The 21914-nt window shown below is 47.5% G+C and overlaps 6 protein-coding genes across 6 annotated transcripts; 3 read left to right on the forward strand and 3 right to left on the reverse strand.

Annotated features, from left to right (window-relative positions):
• Window positions 1-1445: 1445 nt before the first annotated feature.
• On the reverse strand, window positions 1446-3906 carry TREMEDRAFT_66373 (uncharacterized protein; the record flags this gene model as incomplete). Its single annotated transcript, XM_007008426.1, has 7 exons — window positions 1446-1545; window positions 1601-2848; window positions 2903-2904; window positions 2955-3277; window positions 3367-3504; window positions 3568-3780; window positions 3834-3906. The coding sequence occupies 7 exons, from the start codon at window positions 3904-3906 to the stop codon at window positions 1446-1448; spliced, it is 2097 nt and encodes a 698-aa protein (XP_007008488.1).
• A 7320-nt stretch (window positions 3907-11226) lies between these two features.
• On the forward strand, window positions 11227-11721 carry TREMEDRAFT_66375 (uncharacterized protein; the record flags this gene model as incomplete). The annotated part of the gene is made up of 1 exon (XM_007008427.1): window positions 11227-11721. The coding sequence occupies one exon, from the start codon at window positions 11227-11229 to the stop codon at window positions 11719-11721; it is 495 nt and encodes a 164-aa protein (XP_007008489.1).
• A 1816-nt stretch (window positions 11722-13537) lies between these two features.
• TREMEDRAFT_36141 (uncharacterized protein) lies at window positions 13538-14927 on the reverse strand (the record flags this gene model as incomplete). The annotated part of the gene is made up of 4 exons (XM_007008385.1): window positions 13538-13905; window positions 14083-14254; window positions 14500-14727; window positions 14808-14927. 4 exons carry the CDS (start codon window positions 14925-14927, stop codon window positions 13538-13540), a joined length of 888 nt encoding a protein of 295 aa, XP_007008447.1.
• A 156-nt stretch (window positions 14928-15083) lies between these two features.
• Window positions 15084-17425, forward strand: TREMEDRAFT_70510 (uncharacterized protein; the record flags this gene model as incomplete). Its single annotated transcript, XM_007008428.1, has 7 exons — window positions 15084-15197; window positions 15350-15481; window positions 15617-15802; window positions 16113-16154; window positions 16403-16526; window positions 16832-17017; window positions 17193-17425. The coding sequence occupies 7 exons, from the start codon at window positions 15084-15086 to the stop codon at window positions 17423-17425; spliced, it is 1017 nt and encodes a 338-aa protein (XP_007008490.1).
• Window positions 17426-17816: 391 nt separating this feature from the next.
• Window positions 17817-18850, reverse strand: TREMEDRAFT_66378 (uncharacterized protein; the record flags this gene model as incomplete). The annotated part of the gene is made up of 3 exons (XM_007008429.1): window positions 17817-17999; window positions 18353-18526; window positions 18791-18850. The coding sequence occupies 3 exons, from the start codon at window positions 18848-18850 to the stop codon at window positions 17817-17819; spliced, it is 417 nt and encodes a 138-aa protein (XP_007008491.1).
• Window positions 18851-20259: 1409 nt separating this feature from the next.
• Window positions 20260-21067, forward strand: TREMEDRAFT_66379 (uncharacterized protein; the record flags this gene model as incomplete). Its single annotated transcript, XM_007008430.1, has 4 exons — window positions 20260-20550; window positions 20743-20915; window positions 20937-20955; window positions 20987-21067. 4 exons carry the CDS (start codon window positions 20260-20262, stop codon window positions 21065-21067), a joined length of 564 nt encoding a protein of 187 aa, XP_007008492.1.
• Between the last annotated feature and the right edge of the window lie 847 nt (window positions 21068-21914).

Genomic DNA, 21914 nt, shown 5'->3' on the forward strand with positions numbered 1-21914 from the left:
TAGTTGGAATACAGGAAGACGAAGAGGTGGAGGAGGTTAGAGAAGAATTACTGGGGGTAACCTGTGCTAAGTGCTCTCATCTGACATGTCACGATAATGTGCAGGAACCAGAGTCGGTCACCGAACTACGCCGTACCTCGCGGTCCCCCTTAATACTTCGTGGGGGATGGAATTCAAGAGGGTTCCTCACGTTCGATGGTCGAACTTATGTGCCGAACTACGCCGATGCTCGACTAAAGATAATGAAGACGCGGCATGACTCGGTCCTAGCGGGTCACCCAGGCTCAGCGAAGACTCTCGAGCTAGTCCTACGGGACTACGTTTGGGTTGGAGTAAGGAAGGATGTTGAAGATTACATCGCTGGATGTGCGGTGTGTCAGAGAGCAAAGACTAACAGGCAGAGACCCCATGGAGAGCTTAAACCACTGGAAGTGGCTACGAAGCCATGGTCCAGCATTTCGATGGATTTCATTGAAGAGCTCCCGAATTCCCATGGATACAATTCCATCTTAGTAGTGGTGGACCGGTTGACCAAATGGGCCATTTTTATCCCGACTACGACGAAGTTAACCGCAGCTGGCCTATCCGAGTTGATAATGGACTATGTGGTAGCTCAGCATGGGCTACCAGAGAACATAGTGTCTGACAGGGGATCGAAGTTTACCTCGAAATTTTGGAAGAACTTGACCGATAGTCTCGGGATAAGACTACATCTCTCTACTGCATATCATCCGCAGACTGATGGACAGACTGAACGAACCAACCAATCCTTAGAGCTCTACCTTCGAATCTTCACTTCTTATCAGCAGAACGATTGGTCGAAGCTGCTTGCTCGAGCTAGCTTCGCCTACAACAACACCCATCATTCTGCGATAAATAAGACACCATTTTATGCGAACTATGGGTACCACCCTCGATGGGCTGAAGAAATCAAGGCCAGCGAAGTCGAAGTGCCCGCTGCTACGGTGGTGGTAAAAGACTTGACTGAAATACACAAAGATTGTATCGAAGGAATTGAGAAAGCTAATGAGAAGTACGCCGAAGGATACAATAGGAAACACCGGACTACGCCGAACTTCGCGGAAGGAGACCTAGTGATGCTGTCGTTAGAGAATATTAAGACGAAGAGACCAATGAAGAAGTTAGATGTTAAACAAAGTGGGCCGTACAAGGTAGTACGGCAGGTAGGTTCTCATGCTTGTAAATTGGAATTACCAGGAACGATGGCAGGTATCCATGATGTATTCCATGTCTCCTTGCTCCGTCCTTATCACCCTCCAATATTTCCTGGTCAGCAAGCTGAGCCACCTGGCCCAGTAGAAGTAGACAATGTGGGAGAGTCTTGGGAGGTAAAGGATATTGTAGACTCTAGAGTAAATAAGAGATCAGGAAAGTTAGAGTACTTGGTGGAGTGGTTAGGTTACGAAGGAACAGACGACTCAGTATCATGGGAACCAGTGGAGAACGTCGATGGAGCTGACGACATATTGGCGAAGTTCCACGAACTTCACCCTACTAAGCCGAAGGAGGGGCGACTGCGAAGGGCTAGGAGATAGAACGTACTGCATACAACATAGGATTACAGCTACGTACCGCTCACTTGTCCTTACTCTTACCCTTACCTTTTCCTTTTCCTTTCTCCTTCGATCTACTCGGTCCCGCGGGATTGGTGTGGAGGCTACCGATGACCGAAGGTAGATCGAGAGTCTCAGACGGGAACGCAGTAGAGAGAGAAGCATTCCATGCCCGATTCATAGCCCCGAAGAAGTCACCGAAGTCCTGGACATCTCGAGCAGCTTGCATGCTTGGAGTCCTCCACAGAGAACGTATGGTCCGTAGACACTCGAAGGGAAGACTGAGGAGGTCGAGAGCAGTCTGGGCGGAAGCTGGGACACGAGAACTACTACGGCGACCTAACCAGTCAAGGGACGGTGGTGGCTCATACGCCATAGGAGTGACTAGGAAGGGAGTGTCGAACAGTCTTCGGCGAACATCGGCTATCTCAGTAAGGCTTCGGCGAGAGACGTCCGCTAACCTTGTCCTTGCTTCGTCGTCCAGAGCCCCAGTGTTGACTACATCTACTAACGCCGCAGTAAGATTGTTTAAAGCGTTAGCTTGACGAGAAGAGAAGTCAAGCAGGAGAGATGTATCATTTCGGGCGGCCTCAAGCTGGGTAGTGAGACCGAGGACGAGAGAACGATAAGTGGCGAATTCCTTTTCGTCCTCAGGAATACGGACGTCCAGGGAGATACGAGGGTGGACGAGGGACAACCGGGGAGCAGAGGGACCAGCACGCTGAGTATCTTCACCTTCCACATCACCATCATTGAAGGCAACCTCCTTCCCTTTAGATTTCCCTTTTGACTTCTTTAAAGAAGACTTCGGTGTCCTCTGGGAAGCAGAGGGAGGGGTGACGGGAGGGGCCGCCGAAGAGGCCGGAGGAACAGAAGGACGCCGACTTCGGGTGCTGTGAGCCGGAGGAGAAGCTACCACTGGAGAGGACGGACGTGGCGCCGAAGGACGAGAGGCCGAAGGACGGGAGGCCGAAGGAGCAGAGGCCGAAGGACAGCGAGAAGACGAAGGAGGAACAGCCGGGAGACGTGATGGGCCGGCCACAGGAGCGAAGGGCGACGGCGACGGAGGCGACGGGCGGGGGTCCGGCGAAGTACGGCGAACCGACCGGAGAGACGAAGACGGTACCCGCGAACGGGGGACAGACGCTGGAGTCTGGGGAGGGGGGAGAGGAGAAGCGTCGAAGGGACGGGGCGGGATGTCCCGGGCAGAGGAAACGGGACAGAAGGAGCAGGGGCCAGACGTGCATGAAGCACAACGGAGGATAATCTCACGTCTACTAATTAGCAGGAGTAACTTCGGCGTAGTACGAATAGGTGGATAATCTCACGTCTACTAATTAGCAGGAGTAACTTCGGCGTAGTACGAATAGGTGGACTCACCGGCCACAAGTACTCTTCTTCCCGCAGTGATCTCTTCACCCGTTTGGGCGAAGGCTCCCCTCTGGGAGAAGGGGGGGGAGCAGCGACGGGGGCGGCGGGAGCAGGACCGGCGGCGGGAGCAGGACCGGCGGCGGCAGCAGGAGCGATGGCGGCGGCAGGGCGGGCGGCGGCAGCAGCGGCAGCAGCGGCGATGGCGTTGGGGGGGGGGAGAACCCCGGAAGAGGAAGAAGAAGAGGAAGAAGAAGAAGAGGAAGAAGAAGAAGAGGAGAGGGAACGGCGTCGTTTCTGGCCCACAATTTGAGCAGGGGGAGGGGCAGGAGCGGCTGCGAGTTAGCAATGTCTTGGAGAGCTAAAGAACAGATAAACAAGGCCAAGTTCGGCGAAGGTGTGAGAGGTTGGACGAAGAACTCACGCTCAGGACTATCTACGTTGTTGTCCTCTACACTAACCGCCACCATATCATCATCCGAGTGTTCCTCTAACTCGGTTTCACCCTCCGACACGATTCTATCATCCTCATCACTATAATCACCCCCTTTTCCTTCGAAGTCTGACTGATCGTCCGACTCCGAACCACTGAGCGACTCCTGGTCGGAGGAGGACGGAGACTCACCAGGACGAAAGGCGGGCGTCCTGCGGCGAGGGCTGGCGGCAGGAGGGGAAGCAGAGCGAGAACCAGGAGGAGGAGAAGCAGAGGGAGAACCAGCGGGAGGACCGGCGGGAGGAGAAGCGGAGCGAGGAGGCGGGACATCGCCAGACGGCTCCCCCAAAGAAAGGGTGCCGAGGCCGAGGGAGGAGACTTGGCGAGATCTGTCGCCGAAGGAAACTGAACATCAGCCAAGTCCGGCGAAGTAAGGTAAGTGTCGAGGAATAACTCACGAGCAGACGACACCATACCACCAGAGTTCCTCATGGCGGCGAAAGGGTTAGATGTAGGAGTAGAAGGGGCCATGACGTTAAGATATTTAAATGAAATAAAAGATGATTCAAGGTAACAAATCTGTTTTCTAGGTAAGAGAGATAGAAAGTTTTGAAAGCAGATGGGAAAAAGAGAGAAGCTCGACGAACTGCTCAGTATTTAGTATAATCAAACCTAACCCCTCGTCGTCAACATGCAGCAAACTTCGCGTTTCATCAACAAAAGGCATCGCAGGGACGATCAAAATTCCCACGCTATAGTGTCTCATCTCAATATAAGCGAGGGTTACTTCGACAAACAACGGTGTTGTTCGGCTGCCATTCAGGAAGCGTGTCTCACCTACAAAAGACACAGGGCTTCTTACGGCAAACCTCGACGAAGTTAGGGGAGTCTCATTGTCGGGTTCTGGAGTGAAAGGAGGCCCAACTACGAAGTGCGGCGCAAAGAGCAGAAGAGTGGAGGATGGTCATGGGGAGGGAGAGAATGGGGTACTACGCTGCTAAGTTCTCTTGCCACGACAGAGGTGTAATCGCTCACGAGGACGTTCGCGGCTAAAGAAGGGGGCGACTGTCACGAACTACGTCGTGACACCTCGATTACTCCACCAACAATGACCCTCCTTTGGCCATCAAAACCCCATCACGCCTTAACCTCTTTACTCTACACGTAACTCAGGACTTCTGACACCAAGTACGGCGAAGTTAGACGGGGTTAGGCTAAGTAGGGACAATGGGAGCAGAAGTACGGCGATGTTAGGCGGGGTTAGGCTAAGTAGGGACAATGGGAGCAGAAGTGCGGCGATGTTAGGCGGAGTTAGGCTAAGTAGGGACAATGGGAGCAGAAGTGCGGCGATGTTAGGCGGAGTTAGTCGAAGGAGGAAGAGGATGGCCGAGGGCTCGGGGAAGTTGGACGAAGTGCGTTGAAGTACGTCAAAGCGCGAGAGGGTTGGATGAACGTCTAGGAGGAGTAGATAATATTAGCTGAGAAGATCGCTGAAGTTCTTCAGCGATCCTTGATTGTTGTCAGTAGTAAAAGACAGATAGAGATAGCTATAAATCAAGATACATCGCCATCAGTAGATCAAAACCCTAGTTAGAGTAACTACGCCGAAGTACGCCGTAGTTACACCCCTTTCGACGTCTGCGCCCTCCTGGTTGGGTGAGACATCGACTCAGAGCGTGAAGTTAGCCGAGGTTCGTCGACCGTCGGTCTATTAAGAAGTAGTTGTTCGACGGCCGTGACAAAAGGAAGGTGACGGTGGCAAAAGTGATGAGGATAAGAAAGCGGAGGACAAGAAGGCAGATGATGAAGAGGACGTGATAGAGGTAGATGAGAAGGGCAAAGTAATTAGTATGGATCAGAGGAGGAGGGAATTCTTGCTTTGGGAAAAGCGTAATCAAGAAGCTCTCTCGCTCCTTCTACGATCAGTTGATGAAGCATTCCATTGGCAAATCAACGGGATGGAACTTGCTTCCGAAGCGTGGTCACTCATTTGTGATGCACATCAGTTCAAGCAAGCATCAGTCATCACCGACCTACGAACCGAATTATCCAAGTTCTATCTGTCAGATGGTGGTGACATGCAAGAACATCTACGTCGTTTTGGAACTCTAGTAGAACGTGGGATCAAGTCAGGTCTCCCAGAGTTTGCAACCGACACAGCCCGCTGTGACATACTTGTGGGTTCACTCCCTTATTCACTCAAAGATATCCGTCGTGATTTTCATAATCTTCCATCCGACAAACAAACCTTCCGCGCTCTACATGCTATGTACCTAGAAGAAATGCGTGCAAGAGAAGTCTCAGAAACAAGAGAAAAGGATGCAGCCAGTAATGGAAATATTCTCTATGCAGGAAAAGCTCAGCGTGGACGAGGTGGTGGAAGAGGTAGAGGTGGATTTAGAGGGAGGGGTGGTCGTAACAACGGCGCACCAAAAGAAGAAAAACAACATGGGGGAAAAGGTACAGCTCCTGGTAGTTGTTGGAATTGTGGCAAACCTGGCCACTGGCGGATCGATTGTCCTGAACCGTCAAAGAAAGAAAAGGGTACTGCAGCAACAGCAGCCCGTGAGAAGAAGGGAGAGAAGGGAGTACCAATGGCAATGGCTACGTATGAAGGGTGGCAACTGCTTCAGCAGTACGATGAAAAACACAACGAGTCAACCTGGGTGGTTGACACCGGCGCCACTCATCATCTCACATACGACAAATCCCTCCTCTCTGATATCCTTCCTCTCAAAATCCCTATGATCCTAAATGGAGTATCTGAAAATGGAACTCTCACCGCTAAACATTCCGGCACTGTCCTCAGTACAACCCCTTCCGGCAAGGTCTTCAAAATTAGTGACGTCCATTATGTTCCAGGTGGAAAGATCAATCTCTTATCACCAAACGTCATTATGAACAAAGGATGGACGGTTAGTTTTATGCCTTCTGGAGGAGACATCAAGGGTCATGGACAGGTGTTTAAGATGAAGCGTATGGGAAGTTTGTGGGTGGTACATCTACCACGCCATAGAGTAGAAGAGGGCTCTGCACTAGCGTCATCTGGTGAAACCCCTATACCAAGCAAGACATTGAAGGATTGGCACGAGTCATTGGGACATGTTGGAGTTACGTCAATCAAGAAACTTGAAAAAGCAAATCTACTCAAGATTGAACCAACAGAACCACCTTTCACAGGAGATCAATGTGACGTCTGTATGATCAGTAAATCAACCCGTCTATCATTTACCGATGTTCCTGTTCGTGCAACAAAACCTCTTGAAATCCTTCATTGTGATCTTGCTGGTCCACTCCAATTATCATATCAAGGATCAAAGTACTATCTCAGTATAGTGGACGACTTCACGAAACTAGTTGTCTGTATGGCTCTCCAGAACAAGGGAGAAGCAACACAATGTATGATACTCGCCGTCAAGAAATTGGAAAACATTGCCGAAGCAAAAGTCAAGATCATACGTACCGACGGCGGTCTAGAATTTTCAGGTGGAGTTTGGGATAGATTCATTGGAGATAATGGGATCATCCATCAAATAACAACACCGTATACACCTCAACTCAATGGAGTTGCAGAAAGGATGAACCGTACTCTAAAGGAGATGGTTGGAGCACTCCTACGTCAAAGTGGACTAGGAATGAAGTTTTGGCAGTACGCACTCTTTCATGCGAGTGGTATGCTGAATAGGTGTAGGGTTGGAGAAGACGGCATCACCGTCTATGAACGATTCTTCAGACGTAAACCCAACCTTGCAGATCTCCATCCATTTGGTTCCGATGTCTATGTACATATTCCATCCCAAGTACGTGGTGGAAAGTCAGATTTAACTCTTCCAAAAGCTTGGAAAGGTAGACTTGTAGGTCTCCCATTTACGTCAGCTGGATATATTGTGTGGAATCCTGTCACGGACAGTTTCACCAATACTAGAGACGTGGTCTTCCCGAGGCAGGGGGGATCACAGATGGAGAATGTGGTAGACGTGGAGAAAGATGCTGGAAATGATGTAGAGAAGGAAAGTGGTACGGAGAGGCAGACAATAGGTCAGCCAGAGGAGGCTGAGGACGACATTTCCCCTCCTGAAACAACAACAACTCGTACTCCTCCTCTAATCCCAGAATCAATAACACCTCCGGTCCGTTCCACTACTCCTATCCCGTCAGAACCTACTCCAGTTGAAGACGTACAAGAAAAAGAACAATCTGTAGTAGAAGAACCTCAACAGCCTGTAGATCCAAGCGAGGATGCAACAGGAGAAACAGAAGAACAAGAATTGCCTGTACAACAAGCAATAGAACCACGTAGATCAACACGTCAAAGAAAACCAAGAATCCTACTTCTTGAAGGACCTCAGCTCATTAGTAGTGACGAGCAAGAAGAGGGATGGGTGTTAACAGTACAAGGAAGTATCTTAGATAACGACCCAAAGACATATGAGGAAGCTATGCGCTCTCCATTAGCTAAGGAATGGAAGAAGGCTATGGATGCAGAATTAGGAAGCATTCAGAAAGCGGAGACGTGGGAGGACACGGTTGCTCCAGCAGAGAGAACTCTTGTTGGAAGCAAGTGGGTATTCAAGACCAAGCGTGATCAACATGGTGCTATCCTCAAGTACAAGGCTCGTGTTGTAGCGAAGGGATATTCCCAAATCCCTGGTCAAGATTTCGATGAAACCTATTCCCCTGTCGCTCGACTCACATCTCTTCGTATATTCCTCACCATCGTTGCTCAAGAAGATTTAGAACTAGGTCAAATGGATGTTGTGTCAGCTTTCTTAAATGGTAAACTGGATAAACCAATCTTCATGCAAAGCCCGCCAGGATACAAATTGAAGAAAGGTTGTGATAGCGTCAAACTACACAAGGCGTTATATGGTTTGAAGCAAGCAGGACGGACATGGTGGGAAGCGTTGGATGAACATCTTCAGACGCTTGGATTCCGTCGCACAGCTCAGGATTGGGGTGTGTACCGCTTCACAGGCAAGAAGAAAGCATATATTATTGCGTATGTTGATGATCTCCTCATCGCAGCTGAAGATATCAACACGGTCAATCTTATTAAAGAAGAACTCTCTCAAAGGTGGGAGATGACCGACGCTGGAGAACCCCAATTCATGTTAGGATTGAAGATTACAAGAAACCGTTCAGAACGTACAATATGTCTTACACAGACAGCTTATATTGATACACTACTAGAAAAGTATGGTCTTACCAATGTACAATCTGTTATCACTCCTTTTGATTCTAAAACAAAGCTTCAAGCAAATGGTCCAGCTTGCAAAGAAGGTATTACACGTTATCAACAACTAGTTGGAAGCTTAATGTGGACAGCTATAACCACACGACCTGACCTTGCTTATGCAGTTGGCGTACTCAGTCGCTATTGTGCAGGTCCCACAGAAGCAGCGTGGGATGCTGGAATCCATGTCCTCAAGTATCTCAAAGGTACACGTACCCACGGATTGGTATTAGGTGGGAAAGGGGGGACAAAGTTATTGGAAGCATGGAGTGATGCCGACTGGGCTGGAGATCTAGATGATCGTAAATCAACAAGCGGATATGTTGTCAAATATTACGGATCAACAGTCAGTTGGGGAACGGTAAAACAGAAAGGTGTAGCATTGTCTACGACCGAAGCAGAGTATATGGCTCTGACAGAAACAATCAAAGACGTAACATGGGTTCTCAGTATTCTCAAAGAGTTTGGAATCAAGACAGAGACATTCCTTCCCGTTCTTATTCATTGCGACAATCAGTCGGCAATAGCTCTCTCAAACAATCCCGGTCATCATAAAAGCAGTAAACATATAGATCTCCGATATCATTTCATCCGTGATCACGTCGAACAGGAAAAGATCAAGTTGGAATATGTGGAGACAGAACTCCAAGAAGCAGACATCTTTACGAAAACAGTAGGTGGAACAGCACATTGGAGACATGCAGAAAATATTGGGATTAGACCAGAGAAAGTAGTCACGGAAAGCGGCATGACTGCAGTGGTGACGTGCGGAACAATTCTCATGGCAGTGGGAATAAAGAATAAGAAGGGTCGTAAACAAGAACATAAAGGAGTATGTTGGACGTGTGGAAAAGAAGGTCACTATCGACATGACTGTCCACAAGCAAAGACACTTATAAAAGAAAAGAATAGTCCAACAGAAGACGAGATGACAACACACTCAACCGTCATGACACACAAGAAAATAATTGAACAAGAAGGAACATCATTATCAATACGTGTCACAGTAAAAGCTCCAAAGGAAAAGGAAAGGACGTATGAGGAAAAGTGGGGACATCTAGCGAAGAAGAAAGATCTCACAACTCACTATCACACCCTTGGAAACCATCATATCCCCGTCAAGCAACGTCTTGGCAATCATACCATAACATCAAATTCATATCATAACCCTACTCCAACGTCGAAGAGACTCATTGATCGTATTACCCCCATCACCCGGCATAGCCACCAGCGTGAACTGGCAGCAGGCACTTGGCGACAGGTTAACTCGCCTGGCCCGTCCAGCGTGAACTGGAGGACTCTCGACAAGAAGGTAGCGCGTGGGGTTTGAACTCAAGTTCTTCAGAAGAGACCTTCCGTACCAGTAGGAGCGGCGATACTCAGCTGTTGAGACAAGAGAAATAGTAAAGAAATGAAGGATGATGATGAGTAGAGATGTAAAAGAGAAAAGAGACGGGGCGATGTTTGTTTATGTGGAGCGTGTGAAAATTTTCAGGGTTCAACGAGGAAATATGGAAATAGGGATGGACTGGTGAAAGTGGCACTTTGGGCGAGGGTGTAAACATGCAGTGTGATCGTGTCAAGGGGGGTGTTGAATGGTGACCCGCCACACTGCGGTGTTATTAGGAGTTAGAGCGTGGGAAAGATGACTAAGGACTACATATCCCCTGGGTGATTGTCACGAACTACGTCGTGACACCTCGATTATTCCACCAACAACGACCCTCCTTTGACCATCAAAACCCCATCACGACTCAAACCTCTTTACTCTACACGTAACTCAGGACCTCTGAGACCAAGTACGGCGAAGTTAGATGAAGTTAGGGTAGATAGGGACAATGGGAGCAGAAGTGCGGCGAAGTTAGGCGGAGTTAGGCTAGGTAGGGACAATGGGAGCAGAAGTGCGGCGATATTAGACGGAGTTAGTCGAAGGAGGAAGAGGGTGGCCGGGGTTCGGAGAAGTTGGACGAAGTGCGTTGAAGTACGTCAAAGCGCGGGAGGGTTGGATGAACGTCTAGGAGGGATAGGTTATATTAGCTGAGAAGATCGCTGAAGTTCTTCAGCGATCCTTGATTGTTGTCAGTAGTAAAAGACAGATAGAGATAGCTATAAATCGAGATACATCGCCATCAGTAGAACAAAACCCTAGTTAGAGTAACTACGCCGAAGTACGCCGTAGTTACACTCCTTTCGACGTTTGCGCCCTCCTGGTTGGGTGAGACATCGACTCAGAGCGTGAAGTTAGCCGAGGTTCGTCGACCGTCGGTCTATTAGGAAGTAGTTGCTCGACGGCCGTGACAGTGATATATATCTAGATAGTTCTTCTACATAGTTCTCTAAGATCTTATGAATCCATACTAGATCGTGAATTTCAACACCTACGACGTCATCATGATACCTCCGTTGATGGGCTCGGCGTCGGACTTGATTTGATGATGAGGATCACCGAGAGCCCGAGGGTGAGGGAAAAGTATAAAGCTAGTTTTGGATCACTGATTCCTCCAATACATAACAACAACAAGAATCAACTTGACAACCACCACCACACCAGCTTCTCTTGGTACCATAACTTTGAATTTGACAACCACCTTGCATCATCACACCTGTTCTCTTGCACAATGTCTGAGTCTATGCATCTAGTCCAAGCAGGGGAGTCCGTCGACTTGAATGATGGTGTCCTAGTACAATTAGATTTCAATGTTTGGACCATTCCACCTAAAAACCATGGGCTCAATATATGTTTGACCTATAAGGACAAGGACAATGACAGGCATGTCATAGAGGAGGGACCATGGGTACCAGGCCAGAGCTACCAGGAAGATCTTGCTTTGTCATTTACCATCGCCCAGAATCCTCACACCTTGGGGGGATGGAGGCCAGGCAATGTGCCGATCTCCCAGTGGAGCAATATCCTATCTCTGGCCAACACAGCCGGATTCACTCAGTCCCCAAAGGAAGCAGGGGATGAGCCGCTCTTTTCAATTGAAGAGTATATCCCTCCTTCCAAGACGTCTGACTTCGGCTCCAACAACGAAGACGAGGCTACTATTGTGCCCACAGATCAGAACTCTAGCATCCATCCGGATGGCGCATCCTCCCACCATGATGATTAGTGAATCTCCCGGAGACGCCTCCTATGTCTGTATGATTGATGCGTTCGAGTTTGTTGGCTATCCGTAATTAGCCTAACGGCTCACCGCTATAACGCCGACCGTTATCTTGTTATTTTTCAGTAGATGACCAATGCAAATATGTGTCAGGATCAGACATAGATGTCTTGTTGCATTTCTTTTTCTTTCCATCACATTACATCTTTTGTGTAAGAAATATCAACTCCATCCCTTTTGAGTCTGTTTGATCTGTTCCATCACTAGGTCTGCCCCCCGCCAAGCCTCACAACCACAAATTGTAAAGGCGTAATATGTACAATATCTGGTTGAGGGGTAAGATGAGATATGTAGTTTCCGGGGTTTCTGTCATGACCAGGTAGCGAGCCCGCGATCATAAACCGTCCTAAAAGGTTCAATATCAACCCTGCTAGTGGGAGCTGATCTCCCTATGAGTATTGGTCCTGAAAGTTTCCGACTGTAATTGTGAGTTGAGACCCGATACGTGAACCCTCCAAGACCTCTACTAAACGTCCTCTTATCTTGTGTGAGATCATCTGGGTGGGTATGGTGGGTGTCAATCAGACTATGATTTCGGCCGAAAGGGCTTCATGGTCTGAGCCCTCCATCTTTCTATAAGATGAAAGGAGGTGACTAGAAAGTTCTAGCGTCATCTTGAACCCAACCCTCCTTTGAAACGCCGGGCATGGAGAGAATCGGAGTATGAAGATGACCGAGATGGTGATCAAGGGGAATGTAGGAGGAAAAAAGTATATATATGTACACTATGAGTATTACTTCACTCCACTTTTTCCATCAATTCAATGATCACTGAAGAAACCTATCAGAGGTAATCATCAATCTCATCTCACTCAACACTTACTTCCATTGCCATCTCACATCTCTCTTATCACTCTCAAGTCTCTCCATCCAGACAAGCTGTCAACAAACTCCCTCACTGGTCCATTTTAGATCAATTTGACACTCATATCCAATTGGCTCGACATGGGTCACTTCAGTACGAGTAGTGACGATTCCGAGTCTACCGCTATCTTTCAGGATGGAGAAGATTTCCTAGATCGTTACAGTAGGATCCGTACTCGTACTCGTACTCGTACTCGCAACTTCCAATCCGAGGTAACATTTCCCTTATCTACGAGTGACCAAGACACACCTGCACCCTATCAGCTTTTGGGTCCGTCGGACTTGCAATCGAGAGAATACCCAAGTCATGCAGACGACGGGGTTTCAAGAGAGTCAACCCTAATATGGAATGATGCTCCGAGTGATCCACCGCCTGATTACGAATTCCTTGACGGGTATTCTTCAGAGGATGATCAATCTTTCGCTTCGTCTGCTTCGCGGACAATGCCACTTCAAGCTGATGAGATTGACATTCCAAAGTTGGCCGTGGATATGATACATAATCCTGTACGTAGTACGGCTTATCAAATGCTTTCGATTGGTGCGTTGCATCAGGTACAGGAATATAGGAGACTCCAGGCTATCCAGGAGAGTCGTGAGTGTGAATCGCAAGGGACGTTGATAGATCGTAGGCACATGTAAGGACTCTTGGGAGACAGGAGTTGACTGAAGGTACGGAGTAGTGATGCATCCGAGGTTTGACGAAAATGAGTCTCAACGACTTGACAGCCCACGACCTCCTACCTGATCGCTGATGGTGGTACCTGTGACAGACCATTAGCTTTCAGTAGATGTAGTATTCTGAATAAAGGTGAGTATGTCACATATGTGAGTCATTCAGTAAACGTTAAGTCGAGTGATTCAGCTCATCTATCACACAGTACCATACCTACGAACCTCAACTTCTCAACCCAACTTCCGCTTCCAACCACCAATTATCTTTTTCCCAACCTTGTCTCCTTATCCTCATCCACCGTCGTTTCTCATTCTCCGTATTTCTCAACTCGCCATGATCCCCTCCGGTCGGTTGCTCGTGATCGTCGTCTATATGATCGAACCCCTCGGCTCTGGCAGCATCGACGACTAGTTGGTGTAATTCACCTTGGACGAAGAGGTGGTAATATCGATGATAAACTTTTTGTTTCTCACTACTCACTTTCTGATCATTTGTGACGATCTCAATTTCTGTTGTGGCTCGTTTTGAACGGGAAGATTGAGAGGGGATAACCCAAGGGACCAAGACGTCTTGTTCTTTCACCTCCAAATCTTTTTCTGTTATCGTAGTGGGCTCGATGTGGCTCATAATAACTGCATCGTCTATCATCTTCGAGATGCCAGATGAGGAAGAAGCGTCGAATTCATGAGTCGAGTGTGTTTGAGGGGACTGATTTGTGTTGGAAGTTGATGAGTTGGAGTCGACGATAGGAGTCGCTGTAGTCGTACCCATCTTTCTCCGACTGGAGGATCCTTGTTCGTACGCCCAGACGTAGATCATGAATCTAGAGTAAGGAGGTTGAGAGTTTAGTTGGAGTGTGGAGATGAGAGTTCGAACTGCGTCTAGTCGACGGAGATGGGTGGAAAGATGATGTATGGCAGCGATAGAGATTGCAAAGTCCTATTTCTAGAGTCAGGTGCTGATCTTTGGATTTGACTGAGCGACGAGCATGACCAGATGTAGGAGCCAAGAGCCGGGGTAGCAGGAGTCAATTACCAAAGAAGCAGGAATAAAGTACCAGAGAAGCAGGAGCGAAGGATAAGTGAGAGTGAAAGAAACGATGAGAGGGGGGGAAGGCATGAGATGCAATACGATGACTTGAAGGGGGAGTTGGGATGATGACAAGGGTATAGACTATGACTCACAAATACCCCTCTCCATGATTTCCCACATAAATCACCCCTCACACAATCCCCTTTGTCCCCTACGAGATCCTTGGCAATCTTCAACAAACCGAAACTTCTATCCACAGCGATCATCTCCAAACCCGCTTTGAGAGCGGTGGGTAGATATTTCCCGTTACCCGCTCCGAGGTCTATACCTAGTGAATGAGGAGGGAGAGATAGTAGGAAAGATTCTATTATTGGCCATGGCTAGTTGTCAGCTGTCAGTGACATTGTGACTTTATTGAATGACGAAGTACAAGTAGTAATAGTTATCAATGATGACCCACTTTATACCTCGTCTGAGCGAAATGACCCGCTATATCTTCGTAAACATCATGAACACTTTCCTGTTCTCCCTTGGATGGATCATCGAATGGTCTGATAGGTATAGGTGTCGGTTTAGTCATCGTCGTCGTCGTCATCATCGGTCTCGTCGGCGATGATAGTTTGTTGTTGAAATTTATCCTCCGAACAGAGTTGAGTATCCTTCTCTTCCTCCTCTTCACTGTATTGTCCTAACTGTAGTTACTGTTCGCTACAGGTGGAAACTTTGAAGGAGATCAATGTCTTTTCTCTACCCTCTCGTGGCCCCATTCATCTCAACCATCGTCGTCATCGTGTTAGCTGCTATCGTCATGCCATTCTGGAGTAAATCAAAGTTTCAACCTGGGGGAAAGGTGAGCTTCCAACATTCCCCCTCCCCGCCATATATCTGCATATTTTCTGCTACTCTCCCATACCTCATGGATGGTCCTTTGTATCTGGAGGCTTTCTCAATGTAGCCCACCCCCTGCATGTGGAGAGAAAAGACTATAGCTAACACGCCCAGATATGTTACATCACAGGAGGTTCCTCCGGGCTGGGTAAAGCACTAGCTGGTGATATGTTAAAACAAGGTGCAAGTGTCACCATCGTCGCTAGGGATATCAAAAAGTTACAAGAAGCAGAGGAAGAGCTCAAAGTGAGTTTATCACTCTACATCCACTCCCCTCCTGCCCCATGCCCATCCACCAAAAACTCACTTTGCTATGCTGCTTGACTACTCATTACATGTATCCTTTTGGTGTGGGGGGATGAACCCAAAACTGACCCACAGCCTCTCGTCTTACCAGGTCAAAAACTTCAAATCATCTCGGCAGATCTCATGTCCTCCAAAACATCCTCGGAAGCTCTCGATCAGGCTATAGAGTTTCACGGTAGGATACCGGAATATATATTCAACTGCGCGGGTTTCTCTCAACCTAGGTTTTTGGTCGATTCCACTCCCGAGGATTGGCAGAAGGTGAGTTATTGTCTCTCACTCTGACTGTCTCTGTTTTTGTCCAATCTTACCCTGTGTTGCCTCTTCGTCCTGGCATCTTCGTCTTCTCGTCACCCTGCCTTACCTTCTTATACCCTTCTCTTACCCTTCTGGATCTCTTCTTTGCGACTTGCGACGATCTTCTCCTGTGACTGACCAACCTCTTACTCAAGCTATCATGTCCTTTCATCACGTATCCATCTTGAGGTGCTTCCACTTGCCTTCTCTTCATCCGCGGTCTCACCATTGTCCTCCTGCTGAAGAAAACTCACGGGTCTGGACTGACGAACAGGGTCTTGATGGGACTTATTGGGTCCAAGCGTGGACGGCTTTCGTACGTTCTTCCTTCTGACCCTCTTTCAATCTTTCATTCCTCATCTGACACAATGCGCAAGTTACAGTCACTCACCAAACTTCTTCGTGTTCATATCACATGTACTACATATTTCACCACACAGCCAAGTCACACTTCAATCGCATTGACCTTCTCGAAATCCTTCAAAAACGCGCAAACCTATACCTGGCGCAACAAGCGTTCAGGACGCGCTCTGCGCTGAGGAGATATTGATGACTGACAATCAGGCCGCTATCAAAAAGATGATATCCCATCGTGTCAAAGGGAAAATAATCTTCGTGTCTTCGTTCCTTGGATACACATCTTTCGTCGGATACACTTCGTATTCCCCTGGAAAGTATGCTCTTAGGGGTGAGTTTAATTGCCATCTCTCACGTGTTTCTCCCTGTCACACATTTCTCTTCAACTCCCATCTCTCTGTAATACCCTCTTTAATCCAATGCATATATGTCTTTTTCAAACTATCCTACCTCTGATGCTACTGTAACAATGAACAGAAAGACAATTGGACAGAAAGAAGGAAACGATGGTCTTAGAGAGATATTAAAAACTCAACGTTTCATATGTTTTTTTTCCATCATTCACCTCCCCAGTAACTCAAAATAACACCTGACTCATATATTTGTGATGAAACGTGAAGGAACACTAACATCCAGGCCTCGCAGACGCCCTCCGATCCGAAATGCTCTTACATAATGTCGACATACATATCTACATGTCGGCAGGTATAGACAGTCCAGGTTTTGTAGAAGAAAACAAGACGAAACCTGAAATCACAAAGAAGATTGAAGAAGGTGATTCACCCATTTCACCGGAAGAATGTTCTAGGTTGTTGATACGTGGTGAGTGTTGATTTTACAGAATCTGACCCTTTCCCTTTTCAAACTCACATATCATTCATCTACCTTTGTTCCCATTTTAGTCGCACAGACGTTAACGTTTTACCAGTCGGTATGGATTAAAAACCGGCATGACGGTACGAATGGAGATGGGTTGAAGGATTATGCTGACTTTTAGGTTTGAACAAAAACCATTATCAAATCATATCTCACTTGGTGACTGACCTGATGCGTATGACTTCCAAAGGAGCGGTACCGGGGAATAACGTCGTGGTCGATTTCTTCCTTTGGTTGATTTCTGGACCGGGTGTACCGGTTTGGAGGATGATAACTGATTGGCAAATCCGTCGAGCGAGGGTAAGGGTGGAGAGGGATTTGGAAATGAAGGGGTTTTATGAGGTGGGAAAGTAGGTGAAGTAGGTGACAATGTCAATTATTTGGTGTGTGGATTCGGTCTTCTAATCTCTCATCGCGTGTCGGTGGAGATTTTCGCGTACAGACGAGAAGGTCCGGGCTGATGAGGAAAGGAAGGGAGTGAACCTTAGAGGTAAGGAAGAATCTGGAAGACAGGAATTGCAGGCCTGGAAGGAGAGGGTAGACTCATAGAGGAAGCATAATTGGACGGGTAGGATATCTAGTCATAGAGCGATGAAGTAGGACGGTTGGTCATGTGTATAAAGTGAAGACGTCACTGAATCATCTGTAGATAAAATAATTAATCTGTCACATAGCATCTCATTTGTAAATATCATGTCGTATCATGAATCGTTTATGATCTTCACTCAACAACAAAGAACTCGTATCATCCTCCCACTCCACAACCCCCATCACGAGCATGTACCTCCAAACAAGTTCGGTCGCAACTCCATTCCCCACAACGGATACATCGATAAGAACCGATATAACCGCAAGACGAACAGAGAGTTCTCGGTGGGGTGAGGGGAGGTGGTGAGGTGGCTGATGAATATGGAGAGGTGGAGGAAGGCTGAGCGTGAGTTGAGTACAGATTGGACTCCACCAAGTTTCTTCCGTGGACTACTCGATATTCCTTCCGTCCTGATTCTCACAATTAGTTTCTCATGTATTCCTTCTGTCACAGTTCATATTGTTGACTAATCAATATATCTTATGTCATAGAATCATATTTGTAATTGAGGTGAAGACATGGGTGCACACGGACAACAGTCAAAGTTACCAGATATCTGGGAGACAAGGCTGAAGATCGAGATCGTTTTTTGAAATGTAGAGGAAAAAGAAATGAAATGGAAAAACATAATGAGACGGGGATGGAAAGCGGAAAGAGAGACAGGTGATGAATGAAGATAAAAAAAAACGTACCAATTCAGATAACCAATCTTTCAAATTCTTCTTCCCATAAAGTATTCGACGTACGTTAGGAGTTTGTTTCCTCTTTTGAGTCTGTGATTGGATTTGAGAGTTCAAAGGCGATGATGTGGATGGGGTTGGGGTCGGTAAAAATGATGTGGTTGGTATATCTGTAGGGTTTGTACGCTGCTCAGTTAATTTGATTCAACGTGGATACGGCGAGTTGAGTGTAATGACGTATGTATACCCCTGTCGACGATGGGGATATGGCGATTTAAGTGTAGTGACAAACGTATACCGCTGTCAACGACCGAAGGGTGCGGAACACCCCGAAAAAAATGAGAGAGAATGCTTGTCATATGAAAGACAGAGGTTCGGCATATAAGATGCACATGGAGAATAGATCGGAGGATGCAAGGGGGAAGGGGACGAAGAAGAACCCAAACTCACCTCGAGTTCTTCCAATTTCCGTAGCAACCTACGTCTCCTGAACTCGTCGTTGGAAGACATACCGACTTGTTTCAACTCGTGCTGTAAGTCGGTATACTATCGCTGCTCGAGTAGTGGTATGGTGAAGAAGAGAGAGGTAGTATCCATTTGATATCTGTAAGAACAATTGGGGTGAAAGAGAAGAGTTGGGGTTGCTTCCGACGGAAACTACCAAAGTCAAGTTGTGGCACTCGTCGAGTGTGGCGAAAAACATGAAATTCTCGCCACATGGCTCGGAATAACGATGCTATTGATTGATCACCATCCACTCGACATCCATAGACAGACATCATAGACTGGTTCCAGTTACGCATTGATAGGTACAGAACCCTTAGCATCTACTTACTCTTAAAATGCTTGACTCAGACTCCCAAGTTAAGGGTTGGCATGTGTAGTTAGATAGAAAATACAGTCCCCGACGGGTAGGCCATCGATCGGGCACACAAACAAGTCCACTCTTACAACCTGGTACCTTCACCGCACGGGTCATCAAGATGGATGACAAGGCGTCTCACTCGTTGTACACTACACACCTAGATCTGCTCGGTAAAGTGGAAAGACATACAGGTATATCAAGAAACTATATCTACACAACATACGTTTCAACAGGTGGTTACAAGTCATAAACCACACTGCGTTTTAAAACCACTCAGCATGAAATGGACTAAGAGGAGTTGGTAGCGTATTAGATTCAAGTCAATACAGTAGATCAGACGTGATCATTGAGATGGTAGGCCCGCCTCGGATCTAGTTCAGTTGATACATACATCCAAATACTGACAGATCCAACGATGGACGGGGATGAACGGCGATGGACGGCGATGGATCAATCCCAATCCTCCCTTCCATTCGACCTTTCACCATCGATCCCTTGTGGAGTGTGAGAATGCCGACGGGCTCGGATATCCTGACATGAATAACTTTCTCCCACCCACAGTGAGAAGTCTTATCAATGAAGTGAAAACGAGAGATCAGAGATCTTTTAACTCTATACACGCTCTGGTGATCATTCATCCACTTTCCCACCTTCTCACCTTCTCACTCTCTCACTTTCTCACTTTCTCACTTTCTCACTTTCTCACTTTCTCACTTTCTCACTTTCTCACTTTCTCACTCTCTCACTTTCTCACTTTCCCAAATTCCCACTTTCTCACTTTCTCACTTTCCCACTTTTCCACCTTCCCACCATCATCCATTCTTCACATCCGTTCTTTCCCCCCTCCTCTCTTAACTTCCCTTCCTCCGTGACCACTTACCCGGCTCATCCCTTCATCTCTCTTCCTTTTATACACCCTCCTCCATGGCCGTATACGCAGCCATTGGGGGTGGTTCACCCTCCGTTTGGAGATCCGCAGGATGCTAGCAGTCTATAAATATCAGAACCGTAGAGGCTGCAGTACAGCAGCTCACAACCAATAAGGATTCTCGACATGAACCACTCCTACATCCCTCCGAGTCTAATTGGCTCTGCGATTGGTCAACTCCCTCCTGGCTCTAATCGGTCTCGCGCTCGTCAAGGGGCCAGTATTCAGGCTCATTATACCAGTACTTCTCCCTATACTCCTCATCCTGGTCATCATCATTATAGTTACCCGCTCAACCGACCAGAAACAACAACACAAACGGTGTCCCCTTCTACACTAAGGTCCTCTGGTGATTATGGATTGCCTAGTAGCAGGTTAGATCCTTCCGTCTGGTTACCACCCAGCGGTGCCACGGCGGTCCCGTGGTGACCTCGTACTTACTCAACAGGAGAGTCAAATAGTCCCTCACCCCATAACATTGCCCGCCCAAATGCGGTGACGGTACCTCAGGTGATGCAGACACGCGATTCAGATATTGTCATTGTGGATCCTCTTTTTAGTATGGATCTTCGAAAAGCAACTCGGAATCAACGGGAAGACTATTTGAAGCGTTATACAACACAACTTGCTGGTGCCTTGTCTCCCACCAGGAGGGGGGCATCGGCCTTTGATATGGTACCAATTATCAAAGCCCGGATCGAAGCCAAACTGGGAGAAGTTGGGACCCTGGAACCACCACAGATATCACAAGTGACTGATCACGCTGTGGATGGACTTTCTAGGTGGGTAGCTGACAATAGTAGGGAGGGAGCCATGTTGTCCGTGAGTGAGGTACGAGTGAACCTCGTTGGAGGTGAGACCTGGTCGGGCGTACATTCTCACTTGTCTTTGCATATCAACGGCACAGTGGCTGCAATTGTTGAGCTCCCTGTGATTTCAACGGCACGGCACAGACACAATGATTCAACAAGGGGAGGGGAAAGAACAGGGGAGAGTCATGACCATAGGGTGGTGTGAGAAAGGGGAGAAATTGCGATATCTCCTAACATCTACCGGAGGTTATTCATTCCGGAAGGAAATTCAATGAAGAGGCACTTAAGTACACTGCACATTATCATAGGATACCGAGATTTGACTATATCCACCCCCTTGCAGTGTACTAGTGTATCACTGCTTATATGCACAAATGTACGTCATTGATAGTCCGTCCCAACAAATTACCTCTCCTGTTTTCGCTCCAAAAGTGCAATACCATCTCTTCCGCCATGTATGTACCTGTCAATATACAAGTCCTACTTTGTCCCTCACCTTTATGACCAAAATGTGGTCAGTTATGGGATTTGTTCTTAACATTCGGATGCTGCAGAATGTAATCCACTACCGGGAATCGACATATCACTCAGGCAGTCTCCTCGTCTCCGAACATCACTGCAAAGCGGTTTCCAATTTGATGCTTTTTAAGACATACATGAAAAGAACTCATGGGTCCCATGGTTCTTGGACCCTACGTCTCCCACGAGAGATTTGGACCGAGTCGGTTCGGTCGGTGGAATTCAGACGTTGAGGAATCGACTATCGTCCGTCATGACAAGGTACGAGCCTGAGAATCCATGTATCATTGATAGATCTACTTCGTCTCATCGCAGATCACGTCACAACTCTGATTGATATTCATTTCATCCCTCTGCTCTTTCTCTTCTTCTCTTCCCCTTTTGTTCCCTAGTTACTACTCCCTTCCATTCCATTCCATTCCATTCCCTTCCCGTCCCCTTCCCCTTCCC

This window comes from Tremella mesenterica (genome assembly GCF_000271645.1).
Source record: "Tremella mesenterica DSM 1558 unplaced genomic scaffold TREMEscaffold_21, whole genome shotgun sequence".
Classification (NCBI taxonomy): Eukaryota; Fungi; Basidiomycota; class Tremellomycetes; order Tremellales; family Tremellaceae; genus Tremella; species Tremella mesenterica.